The following is a 9,616-nucleotide window of genomic DNA, read 5'->3' as shown; positions in this document are numbered from 1 at the left end:
AACGGCAAACGGCAAACGCGACCACACACACGCCATCCATCGGCCACGCCGTAACCGTGCGCCCGAATGCGGCCAGGCTCCACCTGTCACGCGACCCGACGCGGCTGACAGCCGTGCTCCCGCGGCCCCGCCACTTTATCCACACCCGGGCGGCCCCCACCGCCCCCGCCGACGCGCGGGCCCCGTCCCCGGCCCCCACCCGTCATCGTCACGCTCCCGCTCGCGAGCCCGGCGACTATTTCTGGAAGGACCCTTCTCTCCCCCCAAAGGCCACCCAGAGCTCCCCCCTCTCCGTCTTCCTCATTCGCGCCGCCCCTCTCTCGAATCATTCGTCCCGCCGCGCCGCCCGCCGGCCGCCGATCCGATCCGATTCGACTCGACCAGCGCGCCGCCGTGGCAGGGCCGGGGTTCCGCCGATCGACCCCCATGGTGCAGCTCCCGGCCATGGGGAAGCGCCAGCACCCGGAGGCGGCCGAGCCGCCCTTGGCGTCGCCGGCCGCCGCCGTGAAGATGGAGGCGGACGAGCTCCGGGACTTCGACCACGGCCCGCTCGGCAAGCGCGCCCGCCCGGCCCAGCCCTCGCCGCCCCCGCCCCCGCCCCCGCACCAGGTAGATCCGCGCTCGCCGTGCTCCAGGTCTTCCCTTTCGCGCGCCCGCTCGCGGCCGTGCTGGATTCCGCGCTGGGGTTGCTCCTGCTGGGCGTCGAGCAGGAGAGCTTTCATGCGAGCTCGTGGCGGTTTTCTGTGCTATCGGGAGCTGTCGAGCCCTTTCGCGTGGCGTTACGCGTTTGATTTTGACCATCGCTGTTGATTCAGCAATAGAGGTGGCTGCAGTGGGGAGTGGTCTGCGTGGATTAACTCAGTGGTGTGGATTGCAGTGGCCAAGCTGCTGTTATAGAGGGATTTCCTTTTTGTGAGAACAATGGGCATTCACGTTAGTATTCATTCTCGAATCATCGGGGTTGATGGATGCAAGTTAGATCCTGTTGATGTCCCTATGGTTCGGTAGGTTCACAGTCTGCTTCTAGGTGGCGCAGCGCTTATTGAATGGCTGGACGTGTATCTCCACGGGATTCTATGTAGAGGCTGGTATTACCGTTTGACTTGGAGGCCACCTAGCAATCTCAAGGTTTACATAGGTTTGCTGTGGATGGCTGACGGGTTGAGTCAACTTTGTATGGTTGGTCGATTTGGTTTGGTTTTTTGGATGTTGGAAACTGCTTGGTTCCTTAGGAGATTGGGGAAATGTTTCAGAGACAATTAGAAATGTAATTAGGGAAAGAGGTGATACCTGTCGCCCCATTGGAAGTGGATGCTGCAGTTGCTGGTCAATTATCTGCTTAACATGCAAGGTGCTAAGCAAAATCCTTCATAGAGTTTCATGGGATACAGTAGGAGTTGCTACTGTTCAAGGTAGATGACGTCAGTGTGCAAGTCAAGAAAAAATGTGAATATCTATGAGCCAAAATAAATGGATCAATATTTGTTCTCTCGAAATTTACCGGGGTGCATTCTTGTTTGTTGTTACTATAGCTCTTTTGAGGTGTTTGTGATATCTAGTCTCGGTAGTTTACTGTTTAAAGTTTGTTAATAAAGTAGATTAATTAGGATTTTTTTTATGATCGACATATTTGGGATTCATAGTTTGTATGCGTACATGAATTGCAGGACATGTATCACAATGTACTTGATGAACCTAGCCCATTGGGTCTTCGGCTGAAAAAAAGTCCATCTCTGTTGGATCTCATTCAGATGAGGCTTTCTCAAGCAAATTCCGATGCAGGACAGTCCTCTACGGACAATGCTGAGCCTTCCAAGAAGAAAGACCTTAAATCTGGTACATCATCAGCTGGTGAACGGTTGAAAGCATCAAACTTTCCTGCAAGTGTATTGAAAATAGGCAAATGGAAGGTAAGGAAATCTATGTTAGCTGAAATATACTTATTTATGACAATTCTGCCAGCATCTGTCTTTTGGTACTTCGGTGTATTCTGTTTGGCCTTCTTTAGGTTTGATGCTGGTGATGCTTTATTGAGGTACAGTTGGTATATGAAACACTTATGGTCTTGTAAATTGTTGCTGTGACGATTCTATATATCTGTAAAACTTTTAAGCTCATACACAGAGAATTGAAATGTTGGTTCTTGTTTGTAGTGTCGAGTCTTAGTGGAACTTCGATGTATTCCTGTCCAATTTGCTAGTATTTTTGCTCGAGCAGTCAGTCAGTTGCCCAAAATTCAGTATCTGTATGTTAATGATTACTGCAGTACTCCCTCCGTTCGAAAAAACTTGTCCCAAGCTTGTCCCTCAAATGGATGTATCTAGCACTAACTTGGTGTTAGATACATCCATTTGAGGGACAAGCTTTTTCGGACGGAGGGAGTACATATTAACTAGTGTTCAGTTGCATATATAACAGCCTGCCTGGACAATCTTTGGCCTTAACTGTCTTAATTTGATTTTATCTCTGAGCAGTACACATCCAAATATGAAGGTGATTTGGTAGCAAAATGTTACTTCGCGAAGCATAAACTTGTATGGGAAGTTCTGGAAGGTGGTCTCAAGAGTAAAATTGAAATTCAGTGGTCAGATATAACTGCTTTGAAGGTAACTTTGCCTGAAATTGGAGATGGATCCTTGGATGTGATGGTAAGTTTATCCAGAAGATGCATATGCTTATTAGTCTTATTTTTTTAATTGTTCTCTTATTATTTTACTACCTCGTTTTCTGAGGAGTTCCCATTTTTTTATGCTTATACAGCTGGCTCGACCACCTCTCTTTTTCAAAGAGACGGATCCTCAACCAAGAAAGCATACATTGTGGCAGGCTACTTCAGATTTCACTTGTGGCCAAGCAAGTATGAACAGGTAAATGATTATTCAGTGTTTTGCATTATGTACTGAGAGTGAAGCTTCATGCAAAGTGTTCTTTTTTTTGGGGGGGGGGGGGATGAAATCTGCATGTTACAGTATTGTAGTGATTATTACTAATTAGTTTTGACTTCAATCCACATTTTGGAAGCCTTGTTGCATTTGCAGGACATGCTTTATGCTTACCAGGACTGGACTTTTGTACCAGACGGCCTGATATTTGTTCAAGACCACCTCTGTAGTTTCGTACTCCCTCCGTCCGGAAATACTTGTCATCAAGATGAATAAAAGGGGATGTATCTAGATGTATTTTAGTTCTAGATACACCCATTTTTATCCATTTTGATGACAAGTATTTCCGGACGGAGGGGTTATCATTAGAGGAACAGAAGGAACTGTTCAGTTTTTTTAGATCTCTGAAAGGTTGATAGAATCTGTTTAATAGCCTGCAGCTACATAGCTTTAAAACCAACGTGGATATCATGATAGCTCTTTAAATATCAGCCAGCTAGATAGCCACAGTACTTGGGTTTATGAGCAAATTGCCAATACGTGGGTACGGATAATCACATGACACATCACATCGAGTTGTTGTCATGGGCTTGGCTTGCTTCATGCCCTTGGCTCAACTGTTATGCTTGGCTGAGACGCACTGGTTGCTGTCCTGCCTCCATTGTCATTGGTCTTGGCCTGCTCTGTGCCCTTGTCTCCACTGTCGTGCTTGGCTGAGCTGTGCACCGGTCGGTGTCATGCCTCTGTTGTCATGCTCAGGCTTCACCATGCCCTGTACTCTGCCATTATGTAGATCATGCTTTTGTTGTGACATGCGTCATGAAAGATTTGTGAGGAAGTTGGGTAAGTTAATTCGTTAGTACTCCCTCCGTTCCTAAATATAGATCTTTCTAGTGATTTCAACAGGTGACTACATACGGAGTAAAATGAGTGAATCTATAACCTAAAATATGTCTATATACATCCGTATGTGGTAATCTATTTGAAATCTCTAAAAAGACTTATATTTAGGAACGGAGGGAGTAGATTAGTTGTGTTTTAAGTTGATTTGTTTGTTTGTTGGGAGGTGTTTTTTCCTGCTTGTGTTTATTAAAGAAGTTTATTCATTGATGTGGAACAGGGGTGGGAGGGGTGAATGAATTGCTGCCACCAACTTCTTTTGTAGAAATATAAAGATAAACCAAAGTACTTTCTATTATTACTACTTGCTTAGCTCCTAGCTTTTGATGCCTTCATCTAATACCATGGCTCTTTAAAAAATTTCAGGCATCATTTCTTGCAGTGCCCTACAACCTCGTTAGGCAAGAATTTTGAAAAGCTTGTCCAGTGTGATCAGAGGCTACATCAGTTGAGTCAACAAACGGACGTCATCTTGGACTCTTCAGTTTTTGAACCCAGATGTTCTATATTTGAGGATCCGGTGGAATCGAAGTGCCATGACTTTGCTAATTTAAAAGATGAACGTGAAGATCTGCCTGGGTTTTCAGGGTCTGTGTCACCATGTGCTGGTTCATCTATGTCTACCAGGAATGATACAAACGATTGTTTTGGGAAGCAACCAGAATTTGTCGCGCAGCCAATGCACCCAGGTACGTGAAAGCCAATGACCTCCCTCCTGCTCCTGCACCGCCTGGTGTTACATTGATGTACTGCTTGCAGAACAGAAGCATCAATAACTTGAATATATGTGGGCAATCATGTGCATAGTCTTAAAATTCCTCATGATTAGCACATGCTTTAGTTATTATTGATTAATGCATCTCAACCTCTTCCCGATTTAGTTGCAATATATAATAAGGGAGATACGCCAACTTGTACACATTTGCAACTTTCTATTGTTGCTCACTGGATCACTTGGCAGATACAAGGGCTTCACATGAAACATCCACCTGAATCTTTCTAATCCTTTTTGTGTTCAATTTTACCAGGGGCTAGTGCTGTAAATGCACAACCAGTCAGCAGAAACGTAAATGGTGTAGCTCAAGAATTCAATATCCCGAACTGGTGGAGTCAGCTGAAAGTGCCTGGGCTTAGACCATCAATGTCAGTCGATGATCTGGTCAGCCACCTAGGAAATTGCATCAGCGAGCAGATCACCTCAGGCAATCCTTCGATGGCCAACAATGAGGTGCCTACAAAAGAATCGCTGGAGGAGATTGCGCAGTACCTTCTTGGTGATGCGCAGGGCCCACAGGCGCCGGCCTCTGATGAGCGACTGATGGCACGGGTGGACTCACTTTGCTGCCTGCTTCAGAAAGACACAGCGCCGACAGCCCAGCCAAAGCCCGAGCCAAACGACAGCGGTAGCATCGGCGGGGTGGACTCCGAAGGATCAGACGATGAATTCAGCTCAGCATCAACGAGGAAAACTGCAGATGCTAACCAGCCGCCACCAGCTATGTCCCGAAAGGACTCGTTCGGAGACCTGCTCATGAACCTCCCCCGCATTGCCTCGATACCGCAGTTCCTGTTCAAGATACCAGAGGATTCCGAGAACTGAAGCTGATTCCGAGAACTGAAGCTGCACCCCAGATGAACCAAGTCAGTCGCTGTAAAAATTGTACCTGAGCAATAAGTAAGCCCCCCTCGCTTGTTCCGATTCAGCAAGCCGATTCCCCGCCCTGTAAATGTGACCCATTTAGGTTCCTTCTTCAGCCGTGTGATGATTCGGATGGGTAGTCGAAGATTGTTCCTTGGTTCTTTTTAACTCGAGACTTGTGATTTCGTTGTGCAAGATCAAGTGCCAAATTGTTTATAATAACGTTGTCAAAAGTGTCTGTGATGCAACCGTATTGGTTTCCAGTAATGATATCAGATCGAAGTTTGTTTTGTCGGGGTCGTTGCGAACTTGTGGCTTCTGGTCTGCTGAGTCAGACTAGGCCACCTCACCTTCTCAGCGGTCGAACTGCTTTATCTTTCCCTCGATGAACTTACTGATGTCCTCCGACAACTCATCAAAGTTATATCGTTTTAGGTGTAGCAATATGGGTCATCTGGGATTATTTCCATCTACAAACAATACAAACTTCAGTTAAGAAAAACACACGTGCTTAGGTCATCTGATTACATGATCACCGAGGGCAAGTTGGTGCACAGTGCACCGATGGCCCAGGAGCTGTTGGATTGAAAAGGGAGGGACAGGATGATGCAACCGAGAGAGAGGCTCATGGTACATTTGGCAAAACGGACCTCGAGCTGTAGCAAAATCAACTGAATCGACCTAATGGATGTGCGCGTCGTCAATTACGACCGCCGTCGGAAGAATGAGAAGGAGCGGGCGCGGCGGCGATGGGCCGCACGGGCACAAATGCACGAGGGAGATAGGCAACGGTGGCGGTGAGCAGCTGACGAGCATAATGGGGGAAAATGAAAATGACAGAGCTCGTCCTACCCTCCTGACTGGAGCCACACAAAAGAGGGGATGTGCAGGATGTAAAAACGCATCAAGATTCATGCGGGGATCAAGCGGCCGATTCAAGCGGGCCCATCCAATTTCTGCGCGAACGTTGGCTCTATCACAACATGGCAAAACCAGAAGTAAAATTTTCATAGAAAAGAAAGAGGTAAGTTTTTTTTTGCCATGTTGTTATAGCTAAAATTGCCATGGTAAAATAAAAGAAATTTTTGCCATCTTCTTTTTTGCATTTATAATAATTTGCCATGGCAAATCTGACGGCGTTTTCGTTATAATTTGCCATGGTTTGCATGAGCTAGTATGTGCAAAATAAAAAGATGGCTCCCCTGAGCTGTGCACATATTTAAACTTTGCCATGGTTTAAAAGAGTAAAATTTCCGTGGAAACATTGGCCATGGGAGTATGAATTTGCCATGATCATGATTGTGCAGTGAAAAAATGCCGTGTTTTCATGACAAAAATATATGTGAAGGTGCCCATGGCAAAAAAGAAGACTATATTGCCATTGCAATTTATAGATTGTAAATTAGGGTGGTGGTCTAAAAATATTTTATGTTAAATTGCCATGATTAATAGAAATGTATTCTGCAATAGATCAAGACCTAAGATTGCCATGGTCCATGCACTAAGTTTGCCATGATATGTTGACTAGATTTGCCATGTTGGATTTTTTTTGCCATGCTTATGACAAAAATACATACTGAATTGCCATGTCAATTTTGGAGAATGTGAAAAATGGGTGAAATTTGCCATCACAGCACACAAATCATCAGTATATTGCCACCACAGTACACAAATCCATCACAACACACAAATCAACATGGCCAACAAAAAAAATATGTCAAAGGTACCCATGGCAAAAAAGAAGACTATATTGCCATGGTGATACGTCCATTTTGCATCATGCTTTTATATCGATATTTATTGCATTATGGGCTGTTATTACACATTATGTCACAATACTTATGCCTTTTTTCTCTTATTTTACAAGGTTTATATAAAGAGGGAGAATGCCGGCAGCTGGGATTCTGGTCTGGAAAAGGAGCAAATATTAGAGACCCATTCTGCACAGCTCCATAAGTCCTGAAACTTCACGGAAGACGTTTTCAGAATATATAAAAAATACTCAGCGGAAGAAATTCACCAGGGGGGCCACACTCTGTCCACGAGGGTGGGGGCCCGCCCTACCCCCCTGGGCGCGGCCCCTACCTCGTGGGCCCCTGGTGGCCCTCCGGTGGCCATCTTCTGCTATATGAAGTCTTTCGATGGGAAAAAAAATCATAAGCCATCTTCTCGGACGAAACTCTGCCGCCACGAGGCAGAACCTTGGCGGAACCAATCTAGGGCTCTGGCGGGGCTGTTCTGCCGGGGAAACTTCCCTCCGGAAGGGGGAAATCATCGCCATCATCATCACCAACGCTCCTCTCATCGCGAGAGGGCAATCTCCATCAACATCTTCATCAGCACCATCTCCTCTCAAAACCCTAGGTCATCTCTTGTATTCAATTCTTGTCTTCAAGTCCGGGATTGGTGCTAGTAGGTTGCTATAGTGTTAATTACTCCTTGTAGTTGATGCTAGTTGGTTTATTTGGTGGAAGATCATATGTTCAGATCCTATATGCATATTAATACCTCTCTGACTATGAACATGTTTATGCTTTATGAGTAGTTACGTTTGTTCCTGAGGACATGGGAGAAGTCTTGCTATTAGTATTCATGTGAATTTGGTATTCGTTCGATATTTTGATGAGATGTATGTTGTCTCTCCTCTAGTGGTGTTATGTGAACGTCGACTACATGACACTTCACCATTATTTGGGCCTAGAGGAAGGCATTGGGGGGTAATAAGTAGATGATGGGTTGCTAGAGTGACAGAAGCTTAAACCCTAGTTTATGCATTGCTTCGTAAGGAGCTGATTTGGATCCATATATTCCATGCTATGGTTAGGTTTACCTTAATACTTTTGTTGTAGTTGGGAATGCTTGCAATAGAGGTTAATCATAAGTGGGATGCTTGTCCAAGTAAGGACAGCACCCAAGCACCGGTCCACCCACATACCAAATTATCAAAGTACCGAACGCGAATCATTGGATCGTGATGAAAACTAGCTTGACAATATTCCCATGTGTCCTCGGGAGCGCTTTTCTCTATATAAGAGTTTGTCCAGACTTGTCCTTTGCTACAAAAAGGATTGGGCCACCTTGCTGCACTTTATTTACTTTTGTCACTTGTTGCTCGTTACAAATTATCCTATCACAAAACTATCTGTTACCACTTATTTCAGTACTTGCAGAGAATACCTTGCTGGAAACCGCTTATCATTTCCTTCTGCTCCTCGTTGGGTTTGACACTCTTACTTATCGAAAGGACTATGATAGATCCCCTATACTTGTGGGTCATCAAGATTCTTTTCTGGCGGCGTTGCCGGGGAGTGAAGCGCCTTTGGTAGGTGGAATTTGGTAAGGAAAAATTTATATAGTGTGCTGAAATTTACTGTCACTTGTTACTATGGAAAGTAATCCTCTGAGGGGCTTGTTCGGGGTATCTTCACCCCGAACAGTAGAGCAAAGAGTTGCTCCTCAACCTACTGAACCTACTGAAAATGAAAATGTCTACTTTGAAATTCCTTCGGGTATGATAGAAAAACTGCTAGCTAATCCTTTTTTAGGAGATGGAACAAAGCATCCTGATGAGCATCTAATATATGTGGATGAAGTTTGTGGATTATTTAAGCTTGCAGGTGTACCCGGAGATGTTGTTAAGAAGAAGGTCTTCCCTTTATCTTTGAAGGGAGATGCATCGACATGGTATAGACTATGTGATGATATGGGGTCTTGGAATTACAAATGATTGAAATTGGAATTTCATTAGAAGTTTTATCCTATGCATCTTGTTCATCATGATCGCAATTATATATATAATTTTTGGCCTCGCAAAGGAGAAAGCATCGCTCAAGCTTGGGGGAGGCTTAAATCAATGTTATATTCATGCCCCAATCATGAGCTCTCAAGAGGAATGATTATTCAAAAATTTTATGCTTGACTTTCTGATAGCAATCGCACCATGCTTGATACTTCTTGCGCTGGCTCTTTTATGATGAAGACTATTGAATTCAAATGGGATTTATTGGAAATAATTAAACACAACTCTGAAGATTGGGACCTCGACAAAGGTAAGGAGTCAGGTATGACACCTAGGTTTGATTGTGTTAAATCTTTTATGGATACCGATGTTTTCCATAAATTTAGCACTAAATATGGACTTGACTCTGAGATAGTAGCTTCTTTCTGTGAATCTTTTGTTACTCATGTTGATCTC

At 44.7% G+C, this 9,616-nt stretch overlaps 1 protein-coding gene across 1 annotated transcript; it reads left to right on the top strand.

Annotated features, from left to right (window-relative positions):
• Positions 1-256: 256 nt before the first annotated feature.
• Positions 257-5,711, top strand: LOC123148486 (uncharacterized). Its single transcript, XM_044567913.1, has 6 exons — positions 257-609; positions 1,668-1,910; positions 2,475-2,648; positions 2,761-2,867; positions 4,149-4,471; positions 4,811-5,711. Exons 1-6 carry the CDS (start codon positions 427-429, stop codon positions 5,380-5,382), a joined length of 1,602 nt encoding a protein of 533 aa, XP_044423848.1. The 5' UTR covers positions 257-426; the 3' UTR covers positions 5,383-5,711.
• Positions 5,712-9,616: the final 3,905 nt, after the last annotated feature.

The sequence above is a fragment of the Triticum aestivum genome, chromosome 7A (assembly GCF_018294505.1).
Source record: "Triticum aestivum cultivar Chinese Spring chromosome 7A, IWGSC CS RefSeq v2.1, whole genome shotgun sequence".
Classification (NCBI taxonomy): domain Eukaryota; kingdom Viridiplantae; phylum Streptophyta; class Magnoliopsida; order Poales; family Poaceae; genus Triticum; species Triticum aestivum.
Note: the sequence above shows the minus strand (reverse complement) of the source record. Positions and strands in the feature narration are given on the sequence as shown.